The sequence below is a fragment of the Ammospiza nelsoni genome, chromosome 3 (assembly GCF_027579445.1).
Source record: "Ammospiza nelsoni isolate bAmmNel1 chromosome 3, bAmmNel1.pri, whole genome shotgun sequence".
NCBI classification, from domain to species: domain Eukaryota; kingdom Metazoa; phylum Chordata; class Aves; order Passeriformes; family Passerellidae; genus Ammospiza; species Ammospiza nelsoni.
Genome location: NC_080635.1, coordinates 58,322,747 through 58,349,341, shown reverse-complemented (window position 1 = coordinate 58,349,341; position 26,595 = coordinate 58,322,747). Strand labels below are relative to the sequence as shown.

At 41.0% G+C, this 26,595-nt stretch overlaps 2 protein-coding genes across 5 annotated transcripts in view; both read right to left on the bottom strand.

Annotated features, from left to right (window-relative positions):
• Positions 1 to 9,677: 9,677 nt before the first annotated feature.
• Positions 9,678 to 22,132, bottom strand: ALDH8A1 (aldehyde dehydrogenase 8 family member A1). The gene is made up of 9 exons (XM_059468201.1): positions 21,865 to 22,132; positions 21,419 to 21,515; positions 21,087 to 21,243; positions 16,937 to 17,084; positions 16,388 to 16,543; positions 14,518 to 14,667; positions 13,304 to 13,560; positions 12,320 to 12,481; positions 9,678 to 10,954 (listed from the first exon to the last, which is right to left on the bottom strand). The coding sequence occupies exons 3-9, from the start codon at positions 21,222 to 21,224 to the stop codon at positions 10,502 to 10,504; spliced, it is 1,464 nt and encodes a 487-aa protein (XP_059324184.1). The 5' UTR covers positions 21,225 to 21,243; positions 21,419 to 21,515; positions 21,865 to 22,132; the 3' UTR covers positions 9,678 to 10,501.
• A 1,517-nt stretch (positions 22,133 to 23,649) lies between these two features.
• The window catches only part of HBS1L (HBS1 like translational GTPase), a 57,775-nt gene continuing 54,829 nt past the window's right edge, over positions 23,650 to 26,595 (bottom strand). For 3 of the 4 annotated variants that reach the window (XM_059467614.1, XM_059467618.1, XM_059467616.1), the window contains 3 exons: positions 26,344 to 26,444; positions 25,287 to 25,431; positions 23,650 to 24,314 (listed from right to left, as the gene is read on the bottom strand). In XM_059467614.1, the coding sequence (XP_059323597.1) occupies positions 24,303 to 24,314; positions 25,287 to 25,431; positions 26,344 to 26,444 (258 nt within the window). In that variant the 3' untranslated portion in view covers positions 23,650 to 24,302. The remainder of the gene's footprint in view (positions 24,315 to 25,286; positions 25,432 to 26,343; positions 26,445 to 26,595) is intronic. The other variant, XR_009418029.1, reaches the window with a different exon arrangement.

Here is a 26,595-nt window from a genome sequence, read left to right as displayed (position 1 = left end):
AGAAGCCTGGAACATTCAGATGCTAAATGCAGAGAGGATGGCAAGTTTGTATGGTGGCTAAGCAGAGGCCTGGGAAATTGCAATGGAAATCACTCAATGTCTTGTCTTGGCCATCCAAAGCTGGCTCTGTCAGTCTACTCAGCTTCATGAGAACTTACAGACTCATGACTGGAGGTGTGTAGGGACAGAGGACCAAAAAAATGTGATGGGCTTCTAGGAAGGGAACTGGGATTTTTACTGCTTTCCAGCTGCCTTACAAGAAAAGGGGGCTCGAATGGCAGGCTTGTGCTCTCAGGGTGGTCCACAGCAGGGTGTAAAACTGTTGGGAAGTTTATTTACATGCTCATTCACTCTCTCTGACCTCTAATAGGAGCAAAAGCAGCATGAAATGAGGCCCTAGCTACTGTGAAGAATTGCCACATAATGGGATTTATGGAAGAGTAAACATGTTTATGCACATCCCTCAGCAGTTAACCACTGTATCGAGCACAAGACATGCAGCCACTTAAATGGTTAAAACAGATTCATAATTAGAAGGAAAACTACAAGACTCTGGTGCAATCCTGCTGTGCAGGACAAGGAGAAGGGTGGTGAGTGTGCACACACATCTCCTGCTCGCAACAACAATATTTTTATTCACTTTCCCAGATAACAGAATCAAAGAATCATGGAGCAGTTTCGATTGGAAAGGACCTTTAAAGGTCATCTAATCCACCCCCACCCCTGTCATGAGCAGGAATACCAGCATTAGATCAGAGTTGCTCAGAACCCCTTTCAACCTGGCCTTGAATGTTCCCAGGGACCCTAGAGCAGCTATAAATTGCAGAGCTTTTTGTTAGCTGGGCTATCACTGCAGTCCTGATCCAAGTTGGTGCTGTAGTTCAAAGCCTGTGAAGCCCAGTGGCTCTCTAAGGAGCAGCACAAAGTGAATGGGTTTGATCCCAGCCTTGGCATTAATACAGCTGCCTGCACCTCTGCTGGTTGTTTCTGGGCACACAGAATTTATCTTAGTCCCAGCAGGGTGCAGCGGAGGCACTACTGCAGAAGACATTGCTTGGTCTGCCTCCATTTGGGGAGGAGTGAATATCAGTCCCTTGGACTGTAAATTCTACCAGCATTTCTCCATATTTTTACTTATGGTTTTCTCAGAATTAGGGGTGGTGGAGGAAACAACTCTAAATAACCACAATGCAAACACTTTACAGTAGAAAATGCACCACCCTAAAAATGGCACAGAGCCATCATTTTAAATTACACAGGGCAAGAGCAATGCCCCTTTGGAAAGTGTCATTTCAAGGTAATGAGGATGTTGAGGAAAGACTGTGTGACCCTGCCCATATTCATCCTCCCAAATAGGTGGGGATGTGTCACAAATCACTGTTACCGACCCCAGCCACTCCTCATTCCCACATGGCAAGCTCTGCCTTGCCACCAAGGGACAAAGCACAGCCACCACCATAACTATTCCACAGAAGCAGCTCACAGTCAGTTTATCACTGCGAACCTGCAGCGGGGAGCCAGCAGTGCCAAAGGACAGAAAAAGCAGCACTCCTTTTATCACCCAGGGCTTCACAATGCACAATGCCGTGCCAAAAGGTCCATGGATAGGGTGGGGAGATTCCCCTCACCTTTTCCCAGGGCTCATCACTTAGTCTTGACGTTTACAAGAACTGTAAGAAAAGGTTTCTCATTTCCAGGTGTGGCAACATGACCCTCACCTCTCAGTTCAGGATATGTTCTTTACAAAGATTGGATTGCACGGGATGCATCCTGAGGAAAGGGTGCAGTGCCACTCTGCATGACTGCTGCCTGAGACCATGAGCTGCATTAACCTTCTGGAGGGAAAGGGGGGAAAGGACACTGCCCTTGATCTGAGATATACAGTCACCTTTAAACAATACTTTGGTCACACAGTCTGACCATCTCTTTACTGTTGCTCCCTCCCACTCCAGGGAGAATTGCTGCTCTAAGTGGAAAGTTAAGAGCTGGAGCTGTGCTTGGCCAAACTTCCTACTGTGATGACCAGAAGCCAAGTATTGAGAATGGGCTGAATCCTCCCAGCGCTGCAGGGCTGGTCTGAGCTCACCCCCACACTTACCATCCAGAGCAAAACTGTCCCTGATGGGAAAAGGGAATCCACTGATGCTGGAAGAACAAAATGCTGCATTCAGCTTCTTTCCTAGTACTAGAGAGCGCTTTCCTCATTCACATTTTTCCATCAACAATGTATCAGTCTCCCCTACAGAGAAATAAGAGTTATTACCATTCTGATGTTTCAGATACCAAGTGTTCTGCATGGAGAACTACAGGACCACAAATCATTTCTATTCAAAGCATGATAAATTGTTCAGGGCCTCATAGAATAAAACCAGACCAAAATTCACATGAATTTCATTTGTGAAACCCCAGGAAACTTCCAGCTTAGTTAAGAACTAAACAACTCTAATTTGGCACACCTAATGCACCTGCTGCTCTGATCATGCAGGGCTTAGTCCATGCACCATCATTACTTTGAGTGTTGACATTTCTTAAATTTAACTCAGAGGATAGCTAAGTAGCCACATGTGGAAAGAGAGAATGCTGTGAATTAATCATAAAAATTACCTGACTTAGCTGCAAGGAACAGAGCTCTTTCAAGAGCACTCAAAATCTCACAGCATCCCAGTGACAACTCCATGGAGTACAACTCCAGCCCTTGACAGCTGTTTCCTAAAACCAAAATAAGTTAAGCTCTTATATTATTTCATGGCAGTGAAATCCAAAAGAAAATTTTGTATTGTTCAGAATGTTGCCATAGATTTATTATTTTCCAGTGCACAGATGAGTGTCAGCAGTTGCTTTTTCTCTCTCTACATGATTTGAATGATCTCAAAGGCAAAAGCCAATACCCCCCTATAAAAGTTATTTAATTTTTTTCTTTTCTGAGCTTCATCTGAGTCCAGTCCTCACTTATTCTGCTTCTTTACATCTGCTGTTACTTCAAGTATCTTTATTATTTAGAGGTATATAAATTGATTTATAATATTCATCTACAGTGAAACAAGAACTAACCAGCCTTCCTGAATTAGTGTCTGCCCTCCCAGTGATGCACACTGAAATCTTTCACTCTTTCTACCTCAGCTCTGCTCTAACTCATCCCTATCAGACACCCAGCAGCCAGAGTACACACCAGCTGACACCTTTTTCCTGGAGTTCCAGCAGTTAGTTTTCCAGGATGCCTGAAGACAACATAAATCATATTATCACCAAAGAAAGGAATAAGCAAGAACATTTCAGCCAGGATTATTCTGTCTCTTCCATACAAAGCAACTTTCTTCTCTGCTGAGATTAGTCAAACCATTCAGAACATGACTGCACGAGGGAAAACACTACCCTCAACTCACTTTGAAGAAATGTCTTGCAGGCATTACAGTATAGTCTGTCCTTAAATAGCCTCAGCAGCAAGAAGAAAAATGGTTCACATTTCCAGATGTAAAATGTGCAAAGAAGGTTAATTAACTAAAGTTCATATCCTGCTTTGAAGGTGGAAAGACCTTCAAAGGAGGTGTTAAGAGCAGATAACCAGAATCCATCTTTTCCAACCTCATAAAAAGCAGATCAATGCTTCATAGAATGTGTACAACAGAGAAATTGTCCAATTGTAGGATTATTAATCTAAGTTTTACTTAGAGCCTAAGGGCTTTCTTAGAAACTGATGTTTCCCAGCTGTATCTCAGTCAGAGCTCTGATTTCACTACCTACTTTTGACAGGTAACCCAAATGGGACATTTGAGTCAATATGACTGGAACATTATAACATTTTCTTCAGCATTCAGGCGTCATAGTTTTAAAAAGCAGATTTCTGACAGCTCCCTCAAAAAGTAATTTTTTATGTGTCTGTCCAAATACATAACAGCCCAGCTAAAAATGATGTTTCTGTTGCACAGTATGCCCATTAAATAATTCATATCACTGACTAAGACTGGTGAGAAGTGGTATGTAGTAGCAAAACAACAAGTGAATCTGAGTACATGGCAGCACATTTCTAAATATTAATTAGGAAGGAAAGAATGAGCATATTTAAAAATCCAACTGAAATGTACCTCTTGCTGTATTTTGTCCTTAGACAGAATATTATCATCCTTACATCCAAACTGCATGAACTGCAATAACTTAGCCAAAACTCAGGAAGAATAATGGGAGGAATTACTTTCCTCCCCAGTGGTGAACAGTTACATCTCTCAGGCAAAGAAGCACAATTTGCTTTGGTAAACAATGCTCTAATTCCACTGTGGAAAAAAGAAGTATCAGTCAGACCCTGGGAGGAAAAGTGAGTCTTAGGCAGGAGGGCAGCAAAACCAGAACCAAACCACCAACTGACTTTTAAAGGTAGACATTGATTTGTATCAGCTGAGAGGAATGTGACCTCCCCTGAACCCTTGTTCTCAAAATAAGGTAGTTTAATTATTTAGATGAGTGGATGGTGTTAAGTAAAACAAATACATACCATGTTGTGCTATAGAGAGCTGAGGAATCTAAAATACTTGTTTTCATTTGGGCTGCTCAGGGAAAGAAACTGAAGTAAGGGAAGTAAGGTCTCAGACCAGAGTGAAAGTTTCTTTGGAAGCACTTGGATCAATACCTCAGCTTGCCCTTCTAACTGAAGCACCACGCTGTGGAAACTGCATATCTAAACAGTTATGCACAGACACATACTTATTTTTTAAACATAAAAAGGTTAAGCAAAGGTTTCAAAATATATCACCAACAGAGGAAGCAGCCTGAAGCTCCTCGCAGGGGTCAACTGATTAGAAGAATCTCACAGCGCTGTAACAGCAAATTTCTCTCTGAATCATCAGCAAACTCTGGTGCATGTGGCTCTTGTAGAATCTTGGTTTTCACCCCTGTCCCATATGACTCAAAGCCGCAAAAGCCAGAGATACATTTGACCATCCAAAAAACCTCTCCACACTACACGTTTGAATAGGCAAAGCTGACAACTCGAGAAAAAAATTATTAACTGTAGGAATATAATTATGGGTTACAAAAGCAGCCTTTCCATCCTCAAAAAGCCTAGTGCAGTTCTGGAAGCAAACCAGCACAGGAAGGAGGTAATTTCCTGATCAAACTTCTAAGGTTATCTTATCAAACCTACTTGATGTCCTCTACTTGGAAAACTGGCTCCAGCATCTCCTTGGAAAAGAGTGACTGAAATATAGCCATTCAGCAGGATTGAAATTACCTACTTTCAGCTAATAAGTAGTCCTGTGAAAACATGGATATTTCACCAAAGAATCCCAAAGAGAATCCCAGACAAACATTCTGCTGTTTCCACCAACAAAGATTTTGGCATTCATCCTGAGGACAAGAGCTCACATTTTCATCAGTGAAACACAGTCAATTCACTGCAGCCAAGTGTAAACAAATCAGATTTAAAAAATTAAGGCAACATTATGAAATGTTCCTTTTCTTTTTTTTTCCTTTTTTATTTTTTTTTAATAAGTCAACCTTTGAAAATGCCATATTACAGCTGCAGAAAATGTGACTTTGCCTAACTTTTTTGTTGGGTCAGCCAAACTTGAAGAAAAACATGAAATCTCTCTGTAACCAAGGATATACTGCTACTTTAATAGGCACTGCTCCCAAAGGAAGAGAAAATCCAATTACTAAAATGGTAGCATAATCTTCTCATTATTATTTCAGGAGCTCAGAGTTAATTGGACAAGTTTAGCACCCTGTGAATGAATGTGTGTCCTCATTTCACAATAAATAGTCTGTAATTACTTCCCTTTCTCTGAAACCAGGAGATAGCTCTCATTACCAATACCCTGGAAGAAGCCTTTTGTGGGTTTGAGTAATATTACAAACTCCATCATTATCACATCTGGGCACCCCACAGAAGCTCTTACGCGCAGAGAAATGTTCTTATTTCACCTTTCATGTAACTGCACAAAGGCCCCACATGCCTATGGGGAAGCTGCACAAGTGGTTTTGCCTCAGCCTCCACTGCAGCCCAGCATCTGTCTGCCACCTCCTCATGTCCCAGTGGGCTCCTTGGACCAGGCACTCCTTGCCAAGCTGCAAGGTCCAGCACACCTTCCCAAAGCACAGGACAAAAACACAGTGGTAGCATCCAGGGGAGAAACCATGGCCTGATCTACTGACAGGTGACAACTTCCATCTTCCTCTTTCCACCTTAAACAGCTGCCCATCCAGGACCCTCGTGCTCCCTTCTGTGGGAGCATCTGCATTTTCTAGGATGTTGTTAAGGACAGCTGGTGCCAGAGGGAAATGCCAAGGCAGGCTGTGCAGTGCTTAACTCGTCAGCCAGCAGAGAACACACCAGTCAGGTGTGCTCCACCACCTCCTGTGTTTTAAGAGAGAAAACTTGCTATTCAACACAGAAGCCCAGGAGTGTGCATCTGCCCCTCTAGACTCATCATTGACCACTGCAATTTCTTCCTTGCATATGAACACACACACCAGTTGTCTTGGTAAAACAGGTGTTTGTGAAGCCAAAACGTGTTGCAATACATCATCCAGATCCCACACTAGAAGGACTTTTTTTCAGAATTTGGAGTAATTTTCCTCCCTCCAAATCTATTTGTTAAAGAGAACAGAAATAGATGCACAACATGACAGTAAGATTATATACAAAGGTAAATATTATTTGCAGATTTAGCACAGTTCTGCTTATTCTCTCCAGCACCATGCTGACTCTCCTGTTAATTGCAATGATGTGGCAGAGCTCAGGCTGAGTTCTACACTGTTGGGCTGCTTTGGCTGAACTGGTATTCTCACACTGATTGCACTTTCCCTCATAATCTCCAAATCCATTTCAGCTGCTCCTTTTCAGGAGGCAACACCATACACATGGGTTTTGGCTGCATAACCAGCTGTCAGCTGCATTAAAATGCATCCTGTTTAACCAGTTATAATATTGCAGGGCTTCCCTCTTTTTCTCATTATACCCCAATCTTCACCTAAATTACAACAGAGGTTTGATGTATTCTAGAAAAAACTTTGTGCATTGTTGTTCCTTTAAGTACGAACATCACCCTCCAAGTGCAAAAACAAATGCTTGGAAAGGAGGGGAACAGAATTCAATGAAGAAAATGTCCCAGAATTTCCTGCAACTGTTGTTGGTTTCCTTTATTCATTATATTTGGCTTTCTATAGCATATTTAATTACCATCTAGGATGGAAAGTGAGACCCTAGTCTTACTCTAACACTAAGAAAATTTCATACCATTTTCATTTTTCACTTTCCCACCACACAGAAAATCCTCTAATTTAATAAGAAGTTTGAGGACAAGTACTTGGACACTTCAGCCAGTGTTCTTTCTTGAGCTGAGACAGGTGTTGAGCTCAAGCTTCAAGTCTGAGCAAAAACTTAAACCTAAGTCCTGAAGACAAGCCTGGAAAGAAACTCCTCATTGTTCCCTCACAATCCCACTGTCTTTTCCCCCACCTTTTTCCTTTATTTGTTGATATTCATAAGAGGAAAGTCTTAAGTATCTGACTCTACCTGTGAAGGTGAATCTTAAGGTATAGCCTTTCTGAAGTTCAGAAATTCAAAGCTTGGGTTTTAAAACCAGTCTAACTTACTGGACTGGTTTACATTCTTGTCTGCACATTCAAGTTACACATGAAACTTTCTCTGACCCAAAAAGTAAAGTCTGTTTTCATCCCTGAGAGTTTTAAAATGTCTTGCTTTGCCTAAGTTAGAAACACTGTGGGAACATGGATATAGCTTGATTTGAAAATAAACATTAGAGCTGATGTGTCCCCTCTCCAAACTACATGCAGAGTCTCCCTTAGCAAAGCTGCTTTCAGGCATTATACAATAACTGGGCACAGACATAAAAAGGCTGAGAAAGGATCTGAAATAGAAGAGAAATAACTCTATGCTAATTGAGAGCTGTAAAGGACAGCAAATATATTAATACCTCCCATGTAAAGTAATCATCTCACACCAGTGAGATAATCTTCTGGCGTTAAACTGAACTGTACTCACTCCATCAGTAAGAATTAACAGATGGAGCAACTCTCTGAGAATTACATAACAGTAATTAAACAAATCCTCACAATGGCCACATGATTTCATGCTCAAGCCAGGGCAGTCTACAGAAAAATAAGCTTTACGGTCATGTTGGAAAATTCCATAACGTGGAGGAATGAAGGCTGAAGAACTCTGCAAGAGCTGTCAGCCTCAAAACTTGGATCAGCCTGCCTCATCCTCCTGTGAAGAGGATATCCTCTTCACAGTCCACTTAGAGTGAGAGCAGAAAACTCTGAAACAAAGCAGCTGTAATAGACACCTTCATTAGCTGTAGGAAGAAGTCCCTGGACTGCTTCATCTGCAAGGTGAGACAGTTATCCATACATGTTGCTACACTGGAAGTTGGTCTGAACAAAAGACATGGGAAACCTCATAGTTCTTGGTATATAGGAAAATTCTGTGTGCCCACAGAGAGCTCCTGGCACAAGCAGGTAACCTGTCCCATGGCACCTGCTTCACTGCCACAAGCAGCAGCAGCTCCCTTTGGGGCTGGGGCCTCCTGGAGGTAGCTTGGGAAAGGCAACAATCACCCATTACTGCTGGCAGGAAATGTCCCCACTGGGTAACACCCTCACATATGTACATGTGCAAATGCATAGTAATCCAAAAGGGCAAGAAATAGCAGAATAAGCAAGGTACTTGCACATTACCTGTAGGAGGAAGTTAGAGATGGAAAATACAGAAAGGGACAATATTTTGTATCTTCACATGAGCTCTCCCTCCTGCCCAAAAGTCAGCAGCATCATTAGCACCAGCAGACTTCCTTTACCTCTCTGAGGTGCTGGACACAGGGATGAAGGAATGGGGCTTCCCAGAAGTTCACCTCTGAGAAATCTTCACAGCCATGCTGGACAGAGGGCCACCACCTCCATACCCCACACCTGGGGGTCCAGCAGAGCTCTGTCCCCACCCCACCCACTACTCCACCTCTGATGTCTTGGGCCAGAATCACATAGATGACACACAGACCTTTGTTCCCAGCATGCAAAATACATCTGGAAATCTCCCATCACATTTAATGTAAAGATAAAATCAACCCCTGAAAGCAAACTTATCTCATTAAACCTGAACCTAGACCAGATCCAGATGGGGGAAGGTATTCATCCATTTCTACTAATTGTGCAATATCCCATCTGCTGTTGCTGAAAATGTTTGCCCCCCACATGCCCCTGTCACCCCCCAAATAATGAACTGTTCCAGAGCTTTTGGTTCTTGTGCTCTTCCAAACAGGATGTGTAAATAGAAAAGAAATCAGCAGAATGAAATATGCACTGATATAGCATTTTATTCCCCTCCCAGCTGAGTGACTGGGGATTAAAAACACCAAAGCAGGTGTTCTGCTGCCACCACATGGTCATGAATAGACCTAGATATATTCAAAATAAAATGTTTATGCTTCTTCAGAATACATCAATTCAATAAGCCTATAATTTTTACGTATTTCCTTAACATGCCTTCAACTGGGGGTTCTTGTACCAAATCCATCAAATGCCCACAGTTCCAACCTGGCTGCTAGGGCTGCCCTGCAACCAGGTGGCATCCAGAGATCTGGAGGTGTATCCAAGTCTCTCTTTTTGTTGAAAGCAAACAAGTTTGTGAGATACCTGATTAAAAAAATCTCTGCAAACAAATGAGGAAGAGTTGGAAGTGGTTTTATATTTTGGTGATAAACATTTCCAGCAGTTCATTCTCTCAGGAGTAAATTCTGGGTTCTCTTAATGAAGAGGGATGCTGTTTGTGATGCAGCATATTTTTGTGCTGGGATGTAAAAACCACCATCACTGAGGTCTTGAAGTGAAAAAGGCTTTAATTTCAAAACAGAGAACAGGTATTAGAATGATTCAGCTCCCTACCATAAAGAAGGTTATAATTAAAACATTTATTGTTTCCATGAATATCAAGAGAATGCCATGACCCCACGGTTTAAAGCCACTTGGTTAAAGGTAGTTCCTCAGGCTTTTAGTGTAGGGTAGTATCAATCCGTGTCTGATATCAGTGAAAAGCAACATGGGTGGATGTGTGGACCCCACAGTTTAGAGTGAAAATGAGCTGATTCCCCTTTACAATTTCAGTCTTACCACATGCTTGCTACTTTGTCCCTCAAGGTAATTTAGAAACCAGAGTGACTGTCATATGCTCTTTCTTCAATTTGCCTTAAAGGGATAGATTTTTGAGGCAGGAATATCAAAAATATCAAAAAAATTTCGGATCTGTAAGACAGGCAAGTCATCTGGCTTGGGATGGGTTGATTGTGGAGTGCACACTGACCTTCTCATTCAACATGAAAAACTGACTTTAACATTAGCATTTGGGATGATCATTTTCAGCTGTCATTGATATTACTTGACCAAAGTTCAAGAAAGGAATGGCCACAATAGCAGCCTGTATTCTAAGGAGCCATTTTTGGTAACTCAAATTGCTGTCATTTATTTCACTCTAAAATACTTCTGTTGACATATGTCAGTGCTTTATCGTGATGGTTTTGACCTCAGTGAAGAACTCGTAGGAATCCTTTGCTCCCTCCCTGCCTATGCCTGAGGCTTTCATCCCACCAAATGGCAAGTTCAGGTCTCTCACAAGCCAGCAGTTGGTCCACACCAGTCCAGACTGCAGCCTGTGTGCCACCCTGTGAACGCGGCCCACGTTGCCAGACCACACCGTGGCTGCCAAGCCGTACTTCACACCGTTGGCTCTTCTGATCACCTCCTCTTCTGTATCAAATGGTACCACACATGTCACAGGACCAAAGATCTCTTCTTGCATGCAACAAGATTCGTCCTTGACTTCAGCAATAACTGTGGGCAACATGAAATAGCCTTTCTGGTTGCCAGGTGGGAGGGCCAAAGGATCCACTCCCTCTCCGCAGAGGACTCTGGCTCCTTCAGCCTGGGCTTTCTTCACATAGGTCCTTACCTGGGGAAGCAGCAGAAAAACATCACTGCTAAAGGACACCAAATTCCAAGGGTTCACACATCAGCAGGAGCCCCTAAACAACTCCAGCTGGAACATGCTGCCCTCTTACAATAGAGGGCAGCATTCCCTCAATTTTGTTGTTATGCTTCTTTGCATGCACAGCTGCGTATTTCTTGCTGAAAAAAGCAATTGTTTGCTCTTTCCTAACACTTACTAGCCTAGAAGACAACACTGCTGGCCCTTGCCACTAAGTATTGTCAAAAGGGCAGGACCCTTGGAGAAAATACAAGTGGTTCCAGAGCCTCCCTCCCGTTCCTCAGGAGCAGTTTGCCATGTACCCCATGCCATGGTTCACTCATTTACTCCAAGGAATCAGTGGTATTTTCCTGCCTCAAGGCAGGGCTTTTGAATATTTACACGCCACTAGGATGATGAAGCCATGAATGCTACGGAAAATATCATCAATAAATGATTAAAGATGTTTCTGTAGCTGCTGCTACCATAAGCTTGCTACCCTGAACACATGTTCTTGTACTGTTGATCTGCTTCTGCTGTTCTGCAGTCATTGCCTGGCTTCCCTCCTTACAGAAAGACCACAGAGATACCACAGGACTTCCTTATCTTTTTCTTCTTTTAGGCACCTTGGTAGGTGAACCTTGGAAGTTCTCTGTGGTGCTACAAAGACCTCAGGAAGTGGTCTCTTCTTCAGAGCAAGAGAACCTGGAGAACCTTCTGAGGCATCAGGGAAGCATATCAAAGATCTGGCTTTCTCTCACTCTGTGGTTTTTTGGTCTGCTTCTTGCGTCAGAGATTTCTGGGATATAAGCATCTGCTCTCCCTGAACTCTGACACCTTTCATTTCATATAAGCCACTAAAGCAAACTATGTTTAACTGTGCAACATCTCAGCTGCTCTCCACACACAGACCATTACAAATTACTGCAAACAGTTCTGGGAAACTGTTCTGTACAAGCCAGAATTTGCCAGAGTGATATAAAAATAAAATTTTTACCTTGTTAACTAACTTATTAGCAAATGCACTATTAACATCCAAGAAAATGTTGTTGAACTCCAAGATTATTAATATAATAATTATATTATTATCCCACTCAAACAGGAGTAAATATTCTTTTGCCACTTTAAATTATTTTCCCCAGGGAGTTTGATTTTTTTTCAATGTAATCACATGATCCCAAGCCACAGGCAACAGAAACCTTATTAAAAAGATACCTTATAATGGCTTTGAGTTATCATCCCTCAGAGCTGATCTTGGAGAGGACAAGATCCTTTCCCACATAGTCCTGAAACTACCTTTTAGCCCTCTAAAAGATGAGATGAAATCAAATAAACTCCATGTACCATCACCTTTTCTAGATGCTCTTTACTTATTAGTGCTCCCACATCGACTGTAGGATCTGAGGGATTCCCAGTCTTCCACTTCTTGGCCTCTGCCACAAACCTCTTCAAAAACTCACTGTATATTCCCCTCTGAACAAAGATCCTGGAGGTGCAGAGACAGATCTCACCCTATCAAAAAGAAAGAAACAAACCAGAAATCAACAATATTGGTTCATGTTACATTGTACTATTGACATAATTCCTATGTATTAGGAATTATATAATGTCTACGTATTAGGAATTACTAGCCAGTTCACTGGTGTCCCTGCATCCTCAGGAGTGCAAACTACATTAACCAGCACTGCAAAATGGGAATTTTTTTCCAGATTAAAAAAAAAAAGGAGAAGGAAAAGGCAAAACTGTATCAGTATCATGCAATCACTACCATAAATAAATTTAATTTTATAAATTACATGTTTTCTTCTCCAACATTTTTTATAGGTAACATGATTTCCAACTCAGAATGATCACTCTCCATTTCCCGATAATCTCTGATACCAAGCTATTTTTCTAACATTTGCCCAGATACAATTTCCTGGCTTTGGTGGTCTCTCCTGAAGGTGATGATGAGGGAAGAATAATGTTGGTAAAATTCTGGGGAAGTCCCCTAATTTAATTCTAACAAATCAACAAGCTTCCCACTTTCTTACACAGTGGAACTTAAAGCAGCTGCTTCCCTGGGAGATAAGAAATGTATGTACTTTGAGAGGAGTAATAACACCTTGTTATCTTCTGATGGAGAGCACAAAGAAGAGCCTTTTATTACTCTGTGTCCTCCCTTGTGGAATAATGAAACCCTTTTCACATTTTTCTACTTAGGATTTTCTCTTGAAATAGACAGTGACAATTTGAGATTCAGATCCAAAGGTGGGTGCAGCACGCACACAAGCCCTCAGACGCGCACCCCTCCTGCTGCCAGCGGGGTTTGTGTGTTACAGGGGCGGGAGGCACCTGGTTGGCAAAGCTGGACCTGACGGTGGCGGGGATGCACTGGCTCAAGTCGGCATCGTCGAAGACGATGGCGGGGTTCTTGCCTCCCAGCTCCAGCGAGAGCCGCTTGCAGTGCGGGGCGCTTCTCTCCGTGATCCGCTGCGCCGTCCGCGTGCTGCCCGTGAAGGAGATCAGGGGCACGTCGGGGTGGCACACCAGGGCCTCTCCTGCCCTGGGCCCTGTCCCAAACACGACATTCACCACGCCAGGAGGCACCCCTGATGGGAACAAAGGTGCACAGTTGTTGCAATAGGACACGAAAGAACACAAGCACACACCGCTGTTCTTGAGGTGAAGAAAAAGGGAAGTTTATTTTCTGACTCTAACATTTGTAGCTTTCTAAAAGTGACAGTGGATTGGAGGGGTGACAGTGCCACCTCTCCAATGACACTGGACAAACCAACAGTCTATCAACTTTCTCCTCCTCCATAAAGGAACGCAAAACAATGAGTTATTTACAGAAAGTGTGTGAGAGAGCTCGCTACAAGAATGTAAACATCAGAAGTCTCAGAAAATCTTAAAAAAACCAAAGTGACACACGGCCTTTGTACCCTCCTGTCCCTCTGAGGGTGTCACCTCACTTTGTTTTGTCCCTGAAGTTAGAAAGTCATCAGCAGCTCAGGGGTAAAAACACTAACCCTTAACTTCAATAGTAGCTGAAATGCATGTGTTAGACAGCTCTATGGCTCATGGGTTAAATGACAAAAGCAGTTCCCACTAATCCAGCTTGTCTGACGTGAATCACCAGAGATGCAGTGTTCGGTCATTCAGGGAACAAGGAATTGTTCTCCCAGTTTTAATTAATAATGCACCCAATACAGCCATGACAGAGTGACACTAATAAGTAAAGAGCTCGCCAAGAGCTGATTCTCACTCCTTTATTCTCTCATGGCTCCTTTGCTTGCACCACAGACTTAGGACATCTGTAAATGGAGTGCAGGAGGGGCAAAACTTTCCATCAAAAGATAGTGGAAAAAAAATGAGCAACAGCTGGATTGGGGAGACAGGATAGTATGAGGACAGAAAAAGCCTTTTGTTCTCCAGTGCAACATTCAGCTACAGCAGTCTTTCCCAGAGCCTTTAAACGACTTCTGATTTCTGCAACTAAAAAAAACCTGGTGCAGAGACAAGCACTTCCATTCTAATCCTGTTCCTTAGCATGCTACAGGACTTACCTGCTTTCTCCAGGAGTTTGCACATCATCCAGGCTGTGACAGATGTCATCTCACTTGGCTTGGCAACCACAGTATTTCCACATGCAATGGCAGGAGCTATTTTCCAAGTCAACAAATACAGTGGCAAATTCCAAGGACTGATTAAACCAGCTACAAAACAAAACCACAAAGACGGGAGGTCAGTCTGCTGGGATACAAAACTCATTTCTCTGCACTCAAGAATTATATACACCAATTCAGACCTATGAAGGGAATTCGGCCATAGCTTTTATTTCCAGGCAATATGTACAATAAATTTGCAGCATTTCTGACAGGGAGATAATTTCTTAAAAGACCTGTGCAAATGATTCTAAAAGTGATCAGCTGAACTCTCTGAATTAGTTTTGCTGTTTCTTCAGGGCAGAATCTTATATTTTCAGGAAGTTTTTTAGTATTTTTCAGGAACATTAATGCAAGGTTAGCCATACCAATAGTTTGCAACAACTTGTCTGTAAGCACTATTTTGTGTTAGCAAAGAGCAAGTGAAAGTAATTATAGAATGGTTTGGGTTGAGAGGGTCCTTAAAGATGATCTGGTTCCAACCCCCCTGAGACATCTTTCACTAGACCATGTTGCCTGAAGCCCCATCCAACCTGGCCTTGAGCACTGCCAGGGTTGGGCCATTGTTCATTTCTTCAGGCAACCTGCACCAGTGCCTCATCACCCTCACAGTAAAGAATTTCCTCCTAACATCTAAACTGACACTCATTCAGTTTGAAGCCCCTTGTCCTATCACTACATGTCCTTGTAAAAAGTCCCTCTCTCTTAAGCTCTCTTGCAGGTCTCCCAAGAGCTTTCTCTTCTCCAGGCTGAATGTGCCAGCTCAGATCATATTCCTGCTTTCTCTTGCTCTTTAAAGCTGTATTTTATTTTTCAATTTTAATATTAACCAAACTCTGTATAACATACAGTACACATTTTCCAGAGAACTTTTAGTCTAATTTATGAGTGCCAACATTTATCACTACATAAACTGTTGTTCCCATGAATTGCTGAATGACCAGAATTATTTTCAGTAATTGCCTTTAGGAATATTTTCACTTTACATATCAATAAGAAATTATGAAAAAAATCAGTAGTTGTCACGTGCGACTCCTTACAAAAGTCACGGGATTTCTTTCTGTTCGATGGAGTAGATTGAGTGAAAGACTTTCCTTATGAGAATAATTTTACCAGAAAAAGTCACGTTCTCCACTGCTCAAGAAAAGTTTTAACAGGGTCTTCTAAATTAGCCAATTTTACATTTTAAGTACTTCAAGTGTAATGTGGAGAACTCACATATATTTAATGCTAAATGTTATTTGTACTATATGTATAACAGAACCTAATAATGAAATCATTACAACACTATTACTTTTCAGCTAAGTCAACCACTTAATTTCCTGAAGCAGCAGCAGCAACTAGTGGCTGAGTTCAGCAATTCCCCAGCTAGAGTAGTTTCTTCACCCAAGTGCACCCAGGTCACAGACTACTACAGCTTTCCCAAAGGAGAGGGTGATCCCACTCTCCCTGCTAGAGCAGGAGCTCAGTGCTCTGCACATCACACTGACCCACAGCTGTAATGCTCACCCACAGACACACATGAACAAAACACAAGCGAGACTGTGAAGGTGAGAGCAGTAGATGAAGCTTTTTAAGTATGCAGTCTTTTTTTCTTTTTTTTGCCATGAAGTCACGTAACTGATTTTACATGGAGTTGCTGATGCTTTAGCAGACAAGCCATGTTTAGCACATGACTCAGAGATAATAAATGCTTTCAAAAATCTCTTCACTGAGCCCCTAGGGAGCCTGACATTCTGCCAAGCTTTTCAGCACGTGAGGATCATCATACCAACTCCCACAGGTGCCCTGGAGGTGTAGTGCACACAGCCCATGGCTGGCATTTCGGTGCACTCTGTGACGTGATGAAGGATGGAAGAGGCGAAGAATCGGAAGTTGTGCACAGCCCGAGGGATGTCCACTGTTCTGGCAAATGTAATAGTTTTTCCTGAAACAAAAACAAACATGCTACTGTCATCATGGACAGAAACTTTTTAAAGTTAACTATAAATTGCTTTATAGTCTCTCAAAGTTGATTTGTGTGTCTTTTGGGGAATGTCTTTTGTCCTGTGCCCGAGTAACCACCAGCACAGTACAAACATAGTCAATGACTACAGCTCCCCTCTAGTAATTCCAAATATCTGACATATTAAGTCAAAGTCGGTAATTCCGAAAAGCAAGAATCACCCAGGAATCCCAAAACCAAAACCTCCTCAAGGTTCATGCACATCTACTGCAATTTGCTCCAACAGTTCATACCATAAAAAAAATTTCATCCAAATCCTCCATTTCGATATTCAGCAAGGCACACTTGTTTGAGATCAACAGTTCCAGTTCTTACCCTGATCCTTTGACTCTGCTTGTGCAAACGCTTCCAGGTCATGTTCAATCAGATCTGCCAATTTGTTCAGGATCTGAGATCTTTCCAATGGACTTTTTGAGGACCAAACTGGGAAGGCATCTTTAGCAGCTTTGACAGCAGCTTCCACCTAAAAAAGCAAAAGAGGATTCGTGAATGCTAAAGAAAGGCTTAAGAAAATATGAAACACTCGGCAGATAAATTCATATTTCAGAGACTAATAATTCAGACCATATTGCTGGGGAGATGACAATTCCTTAGAACTTCTCCATTGTTTACAAGACATTACCTCATAACTCAAGAAGTGACAGAATATCTAGAAAAGAGACTTCCACTGGAATTCTTGTTTTTATCCAAATTACAGCAACTTGTGGGCCACCCTCCAGGCCTGGAAGAAATGCTGGAATGGTCAACTGGCACCAGCAGGTGCCACTGGCCAAAACAAAAAGAATCTTTTTTCTCATGGAGGAAAGAACAAGAATCTCCCCAGAGCAAATGCACCTTCAGTCTAAACATGTACAACCCTTAGAACACAAGACCTCAGCCACAGCAGGCAATGATGAAACACTGGATGCTCTGCTAGCTCTTGATTTCCACCATTTGGTTCAAGTAAGGACTAAGAATATATTTAAGGAATGGACACTCAGAGGAAAATTTTATCTTACCCGTTCACAGCCAGAAAGTCATTAATGCCCTCACAGAAAAAAATTAAATTCCTTTCTCAACACTGGGAGTTTAGTCAGTTCTCTTCCCAGACTCCTAACAAAGCCTAGAGGTAAGAATCATTATATGCATTTATACAGATACACACCACTCCTATCAGTATTTTGCTTGAGATGTACATGACAGCTGCACAGTCCTTCAGCCTGACATTTCTGAGCAGTGGTAGATTACCAGCACTTTTCTGAAGCAGACCCATCCTCAAAGGATTAAAATTCAGCAGAAGGCTTTCTGTCCCATCAGTCATTTCCTCTGGACTCTTAAATAGAAGTTACCTGCATCATTCATCTGCTGATTTATAAGCAGTTCCTTCTTCATGTTTATCAGTTTCACACTAACTAAAGATGGTCATCAATATCTTTCCATATTTTCATTAACTGCCCAATTTCCCAGCTTTTGCTTCCTGTGTAACACTTAGGCCATACCCCCAAAATCTAATATATGCATCAAAGTGGTGGTTTAGTCAAAGCTGTGTTCCTAAAATTTTGCTCATACAATTTCTTCAGTTTTGGAAATCTGCCAAAATCAATAACTAGGAGGATGCTGATGCAATACTGATCAGACCATTATCACTTCTCTGAATGTTGCCATATTGCTAGTTCCCATGAAGTCAGTGAAAGCTCCTTTCCACCAATTCCACAAAAATGAGTTCTGAATTTGTTCCTTCAGATTGTGACAGGTCTTATAAAAACCATCACAAAATAATTTACAGATACTCCAAAGACTTTTTACTAATGAGGGGACAAAATTTCACACAAACAAAAAAATAAACTCTACCCCTTCTCCTTCCCCCTCCAACACACATCAGAATTTATGGGCCCTGTAAAAATAACACCCAGAGTTTGAAAGCCAGAACACCACCAGTGCAGGGGGGAAGGTGGGAAATTAAACCAATGTGCAGAGTCGCATGGATCACTGGCCAAGCTCAGAAACCCAGACTCTTCGCTTTCAAGTGCAGTTCAACAACCTCCTGCTCAAGTGCTCATGGCAGCAGGCTGTCAGCCACTGAACAGCTGAAGCAGGACCAAATCAGGCCCGGGAAAGGGGAACTGCAGCTTCCTGAGTGAGTCCAGTGCAGATGCCATGCTAGCCTGAAAACGTTCACCCTCTGTGAAACCATAGCACCTTCACTAATTAACTTGTTCTTCCACCCTCCCATCCTGTGCTGCTCATCTGTCCTCTCCTCTGTGGCCTTTTCCACCAGGTGCTGCCAGGAGAGGAGATAGTCAATACTGTCTGCATTTTTAACCCTTCAGTGGGTTTAGAAGAAGGACAAAAGTACTGCTTTTTCACAAACAGCAGAGGAGAAAACTAGCGAAGGAAGGAATTAAGTGGCAGTAGATTCATCTAAGAAAATGTAAGAGGAAAAAAGGAGATTTGTAGAGAAGAACTAAGCATACAAAGGTTAAACAATTACTTAGTTTGACTAGCAAAAACCAGCAAAGAAAGTAAAGCCACAAAGAAAGCACACATAAGAATTCAACTATGAACTCGGGTGTCTGAAACACTTCCTTCTGCTTTCCTCTTCTGCATGAGACAGACACAGAGAAACAACACACATTCCAAAGGTTGCTATCAAAATACCCCATGCTGAACTGCCCTCAGGACAAGATGTTTGCTTTTGCAAGAGATGATGTGGAGGAGCCAGGTTCTTTTAAGAGAAGTGTTTTTAAAGTAGATATTTGCCAGCACTAATTAGTCTCCATCAGCCTGTGTTTTGGATTTATAGGGCACCTGCTAGTCTTGCTGTGGTACTGCTGTGTAGAATTTAAGGTATCTAGCTGGGGAACAAACTAACCTCTAGAAAAAAAATACATTCAATGCTTTTGGCAGAAAGTGGCTAAAATGGCCATAGTAGCTGACCTGGTGTTAAACTCCAGGGTCAGCAACAAACTCACTGTCTCTCCTTGTTTCACCTAACTTCCCAGAAAAATCTACCAAGATAATATGCAACTGGACATTGAGCCTTGCTAGAAACCAGCACCCTGAGTCCTTTGCTGAACTCTGGTCCAGATGCTTATTTGGTATCTCTAGATAAGCTCAAGTAGTGTGTGATTACATTTTCTTCAGTCCCCAGCGGATGCCAGCTCTGCAGAGCACAACCTTCTTGTACAGCTGTCTAAAGGCAGGACTAAAGCACTCACCAAATTTACAGGTCTTTAAACTGGGTTCCCATTGCTACACACAAACACTGACTCAGAAAGCTGAAAGAGAAAAGCATTGCTCTTAGGATGCTTGAACTGTATCTCTAGAGTGACCAGCAGCCGCTGGCATTCTCAGATCTCTCTGGTTTTAATGATTTTGCAAATGAATGGACAGGAAGATTTGCATCTGCACATTGAAGAGTAAACTTCTCATGCATAATTAGGAATGGAATGAACTTACACATATATTCCAACAAACTCAACCTGTTACTCTTTAACCCTTGGTCATCAGCATCTAACAAATATTTACCCAGTTGAAACTACAGTGCAAAGGTTTCTGCTGAAAGAAGCTGTCAATAAGGCTGAAATGCAAGCAAAGGGAACACCTACACACTGTAGTAGTCTGTTTTAAAAAACATTTTCAAAATGCTGTCCATATTTGACAATATAATGGACAAGCCCTCTGTGCCATCCAAGCTTGTGCAGTCACTTTCCTCTTCAGTAAGTCTGAAACACTATTTTGGACTTGTAGGCCCCTTATAAAGCAGAATCAATGAAACTGCAGCTCCCCTGATGAACATCATTGTCCATCCACACCTGATCCATACACCCCATCCACCATAAGTACAGTGTTGCAGGAAACATTCTCCCCAGTAGAGAGCACAAGACCTGGAAACCCTATGGATGCAGAGGACCGGGTATGTTATAAGGAAACACTCATCACAGGCACTGAATATCCAACTGCTAATATCAAAACCAGAGAGGTCTGAAAGCTTTTTACCATTTTCAGAGAAGAGACAGCAAGCCAAAAACCCTTTAAAATGAAAACTGCAAATCATCAAGACACTAAGGGAGAACACAGTTGCATATGGTGCCTCTAAATTTATTTACAGAAGAGATCAATAAACAGTGTTCTCACAGATTGTTTATATTTACAGTCTGTCTGGGTGTTATTGTGAACTTATGCACAAGGCATCTCCCACCATGTGAGCTGAAGCAGCTCCATTCAAGTTACTGAAGCATTGTTGATTCACACCAGCTTACAATCCAGACCATAACTTTCTAATAGCAAAATGTAAAAAGAAAAGACAGCAGTTGCTGCCACAGCAGTGGATTATGCAATGCTACAATATAACAAAGAATTTACTTGTTTAAGCATTGAAGTCATCATTTTTCTGTTCTCTCACCTCCAGCCTCTCTCACTCAAAAGGTTATTGTTACATGCATTTAACATTTTTCCCTTTTTTGTCCATGTGGATAGTACTCACCTCTTCTTTGCCACTGTCTGGAAGCCTGCAATAGACATCTCCAGTGGACGGATTATAGGAGTCTATGTAGGAGGAACAAGGAACAAATTTGCCACCTACGAAGTTTTCCAGCACCAAGAGAGCCTTTGAGTGAGCCATTGTTGGCTGTTTGCTTCACCTGTGATTTTTTTTCAACGAGGCATCAATTTAGATTAGTATGTCTGTATGTATTTGCACAGTGAGTCCGAACTCCTCCCCCACCCCTCCGTGCTCCCTGCACCACTTGTTTACAAGTGGGAACAAACCCTGGCAACAACAGCAGGAAAGAACAAAGGGGAAAAAATTAGTATTACTGTGACACTTGGTTCTTTTCTAGGAGTTGAAGCAAGGAGGGAAGAACAGCACACTTGCTGGCAACCAGCTTTTCTCTTGTCTGTAGGAAGTGAAGGACTGAAAAAAGAGAGAAAAAGAATGGTTTGATAGGGAATTTCTACCTGTTACAGTTTTTGAAGTTACAGTTTGAAGACATTTTGCAACAACTAAACAAAATAATTCAACACTCAAACATCTAGCCATGAACCTGCTTCTAAGTGTCAGCAGACAAAAGACACTTCAGACCAGCATGTCTGCAGCTCATGTTCACTGTTCCATCAATACTTTTCCTTGTATCCCCAAAACCAATGCACCTATCAAACCAAAAGATTTTAAGCACTAAGAAACTCTTTCCCACCAATATCACCAAACAATACAAACAGCTGAATGACCCCTCAATTCAAACAGTTGAGAAGCACAATCCTACCTGGTACACTCTTATTATGTTGTCAGAAATTCATTAGGTTTTTTCTCCCAAGAAAAACAGGACGCTGACTGTCATGCTTTCCCTTCCATAGGTATTCCAGTGGAAGCCACCTTACTACAGACAAGCCTTTTATACATAATTAGTTTTTTCCATTTTTTTATAATTAAATTCCCAAGAACCTAAACTGCCCAGTAAGTGCTGTGTAAAAGACATTTTCTCCAAGACAATGCTGAGGATTATCAAATTGTTTTAAGATTGCATGCCACCTCCTTGTTCTCCACAGATATTCAAAACACTACACCCAGAGAGCAGTATGGTCTCACCAGGAGATTGTGAATATCTCAGTCAGGAGTTTAGGAAGGTTTTGCATCCTAGACAACTGGCAAGCCATCAAGTTTCACATGCATCAACATGCAATCATATTTTGATTGAACAAAGGTGATGTGATTCTATTGCCCAACAACAGATCATTTATGCTTCAACCAAGTGGCACCTCTGGGCAGAGTTCAAGTCTGTGTCGAAAGGTAGTGCAGTCACGTTGAAACTGGGTTATGTAATACCTCTGCTTCTCCCAAGAAGCAAACTGGGAAAGCATGCAGTAGCTTTTCAGTCAGCACAGAAAAGTGAGCCTCAAAATTTAATGCAAACATATGTGAGAAGAATTATCAGAGGTTCACCCTGTACTGCACTTCCTTGTCCATAAACAATAAGGAACTTATGCAAGTCTTAGAACTGAAGACTGTAACTGCCCCCTGACTTAAGGGCAACCTAAACATTTCAAAGTTCGAAGGCAAGCTCAAGTGGAACCGGTTCAATGTAGGAGCTTGGCAGTATAAATCTCTGGAATCCAACAAGGGCACCTAAACCTTCACAGTTGCATGTTGAAACTGGTAAATATTTAAGTGTAATTTTTGGTCTAAAAAAAGACATAACAAAGAGTGGCAATTCATAAACTTGACAGTAACAATTTTCAGGTATTTCAGATTCATAAGCTTTTACAAAAGTAATTCCCATACAAAGAATTGCTGATACTCTGCAAATATCTATGCAGTCAGCAGTACAATTCATCAATGTGGTCAAGAGCAGGTAGCTGCTGAATGGGGGCTAAAGCACCTAAGTACAAAAAAATTACCTTCCAAAAAACTAATGTGGGAAGAGTAGGTGCAGACCATACAGGACTGTGAACAAAATAACAGCTATAGCATTTTTGTGTTCTTTACTACTCTGAACAGAGCTTTACTTCAGTTAACCCCCTGGACCATTGCTCTGGAGGGAGTGCTTCAGCTCCTGCCTCCCACTACTAACTCTGGGCAAAGCGAATTGTCTCCACTCTGCACTCACATACAGGTCCTGAAATACCTGAGGTCCTCTCAAAATTCCCACCAACATAACTTGCAAGTTATAGTAAAGTGTGCCTGTCCTGAGCTGGAGGTGGCAGAAGGACCCTCCTTTCAGCTGGAAGGTTTCATCAGCCCCATTACTGAAAAGCAGGAAGGAGCTACAGGCGTAAGTCAGCACAATTTGGCTTTAGCAGACACCACAAGATTAAACTGTCAGCCTTTGTTCAAAAGAGCACCAAGTCTGGATGAAAGAGATGTGTATGCACAGTGGCTGCACTGAGTAACATGAGAAAAACTGAAATTATTTCTTCAGAAAGCCAAATTGGATGCCAGTTTCGCATTTTAACTCATAAGTTTACTCTGAAACTTCTCAGTTATGGTAAGTAAAGAATGATTTAACACAATTTAGGAGTGTTTAAATAACAAAAAATGAGGGAGACAAAAATGCTCAGACAAATTCATTTTATTATTCTCACTGTTTAAAAAATAAAATTAGCCTAAGTTGGCACAGCTTCCACTACACAGCAAAAGAAAATTTCTTTTTTCTTAAATAAATTTTGGGACAGAGAAAACAATCCCATGATAATATTACATGCCATTCTCTTGAAAACAAGGTAAATAGGTTTTTTTTGCCCTGAATATGCATTCAACTCAACCCTAAAAATATTTTAGACCAATAAAGTTACTTTACTGAATTAATGTGCAGCAAAAAAGCAATCAAAGAAAATATGTAAACAATTTATGTCTGGAAGTAAGAAGTTTGTTTCATGATAATTCATCATCTTTTTCTCTAATTCAGCTTTCTAATATTTTTCCATCAACTTCTCTAAGGGCTAAGTTCCACATGGAGAAATTCATAAGATTCTTGAGATCAAGAAGTGCAACACTTGCAGTTCCTTGTCAGTTGGCATCTTGTTCTGCAGCAGGAGAGACTGATGAAGGGATCCCCAGATGTCTCACACAATTTGACTTTTGTCACCACCATCTTCTCCCCAGTTAATTGCACTTGTTCCTTCAACTGAAATAACTGGATTCTTACACAGAAGTTTGGATAACTGATTGAGTTTTGCTTGGACGGTGGAAATTCTGTCACCACTGTCATTCTTTAATCTAAAAATATAAGCAAACGGAAAAAACCCTATGGTGAAAAATTAAGTACTAAGTGCAAAATTATCTAAGTGTTTTTCAGTATTACACAGTTGTGGAAAAAATAATTCCTTTTCCACTTAAATTCTCAGAACAAGAAAACAAGTACTAAAATAGCAATTCCCAAATAACATATCAAAGAGGTTTTTTAGTCCCAATTTTACAAACATTAATCTAGCTCTAAACATTGCATATCTAAATAGAATACCACTTGCCTCAACTTAAATTTAATGAAAAAATGGGTTCAATCCATCCTACTTCTGGATTTTATTTAAGACCAGACAGATTTTTAGGAGTATTATACATCCATAGGGCCTCTGACTGACCTAGCACATCATTCCTATGCATACATGGAGAAACCAGAAAAGCTCATGCTCTAATTCTAAGTTTTAACATTAAGTGACTCAGCCTTAAGTTCTCAGTACAAGAACCTGGTTAATGTGCAAGATTTTTAAAGGGACAGAGAGAAAGAAATTCACATTTTTTGCTTTTAGTAGAAGATAAAGCATTAATGTTTAGCCCTACAGTCTTTGCTTCCTCTCGCATCGAATCAGAAAATGTTTTTTGGCATCAGTAAGAATCATATGTACAATTGTCTTTAATTTTAACAGAAAAAGACAATGGACCCAACCTAGACACAGTTAAAATGGCCAACACTTCTTATTTACAAACTGTTTCCAGAAAATTCATACAGGCAGATGTCAAAAAGACTGATGTATTTCAACTCAAGGAAAAAGAGGGGAAATTCTAAACACAGTAAATTTTACTTCTAATAAATTAGACAGAATCATGACAAGTTTTCCTCACATCTTGCTGAAGCATTGTCTCTTTTTTAGCAGAAAAATATTCACTCTTTGGGCTAGAGGGTGTAAAACAGGTCTTAACCATAACACCATTCCTCTGCAGTACAGAAAGTCTATTACAAAAATGCCATACCTCTGTAACAACTCCTGCAGCAATAGTGGAACCACTGTAGCGTAACATAAACCTCCCCAGCTCTTTAAAATCTTTGTACAACTCTAGAGCAACAGGTCTTTGAGTCTGTAGTTCAATTAGAGCATTCTGGCCTTTAGCCAAGAACCTGTAGGTAAAAAAGCAGAAAATTTTATTAGAAATGTATGCACAGATAAATGAAGAAAAGAACATTGAATAAACAGGAAAAATCATTTTAGAAAGCCCAGAGTAAAATTATCAAACTCGATTACAATTATAACCCAAGCCATGAGACTGAAAACTCATTTGCCTGGAGTACACATTTTAATAAGGCAACTAAGTTTTCTTCAGAAACCTCTTGGCACTCACCACAGCACTTAACAAATTGTTTTGAAGCTAATTATCCCATTAACACCTGTATTTTCATGTCAAGTGGAAATCAAGTCTTGTTTCAACCCCACAGCTAAAGAGCTTATTCATTACTTTGTAGAAGTTTGCAACAGTTTCAGCCATAAAATTTCTGGAAAAGGATTATTCGGAAAATGTTGTATGTCTCAAAAAGCATTTCTATATTATTTTAAAAATCTTATTTTAAATAACTAGAGGCCTGTTACTGTAGTTGTATGGGAAGATTCCCTAAATTTCTTTTGCACTGACACCTTGTCTAGTCAAGCATGTTTTAGGCAGTTAGCCATCTGCAGAATTATAAAAGGCTTTAACAGTAAAAGAAATACTGTTAAAAAAAAAAAAAAGAGAGAGAGGGAGAAAAAAAATTCCTTTAAGTTCTTTAAGTTAAGCCTGCTGATCTAGGATTCATTCCCAGTTATGCAAGTGACCTTAGGCCTAAATCACTGCACTTCTCAGGTGCCCTGCAGTTATCAAGAGGGCAGGAGGTTTTGCAGTTTGCAAAGCACAATGAAATCCAAACATGAAACCAACTAAAACAATAAAAGCATATTCTTATAACATATAATTGATTCAGAGAAGAACCTGTTTGATGTACTGTGTATTAAACATCAACCCATTTCTTGCGTAATTATTAACTATTCATAACACTTACTTAGGTTTTTTCTTTGTCACTTCACCAGTACTTTTGTGCAGGACACTCAACAGTCTTGTAATAGTAGCAGGTTCACTTACTGTTTGATAGTGTAAAAGCACCTGAAAACATTTTTTGCAGTTAATAAACATCCTACAATAATCAGTGATCCTAGGTGTTAATAGCTGAAAACAGCAGCTTGCTTTAAGACTGATATTTTTTAAAGAAATACTTATAAAACTTCTCTCACAGGAGAGAACACTGGGGGCACAG

Coding starts and splice junctions, on each gene's coding strand:
- ALDH8A1 (XM_059468201.1), bottom strand. CDS start 21,224: ATGGCTCACTCAAAGGCTCTCTTGGTGCTGGAAAACTTCGTAGGTGGC. Junction 16,544..16,936: donor AGCAGAGTCAAAGGATCAGG/GTAAGAACTGGA, acceptor TTTTTGTTTCAG/GAAAAACTATTACATTTGCC. Junction 12,482..13,303: donor GGTCCAGCTTTGCCAACCAG/GTGCCTCCCGCC, acceptor TCTTTTTGATAG/GGTGAGATCTGTCTCTGCAC.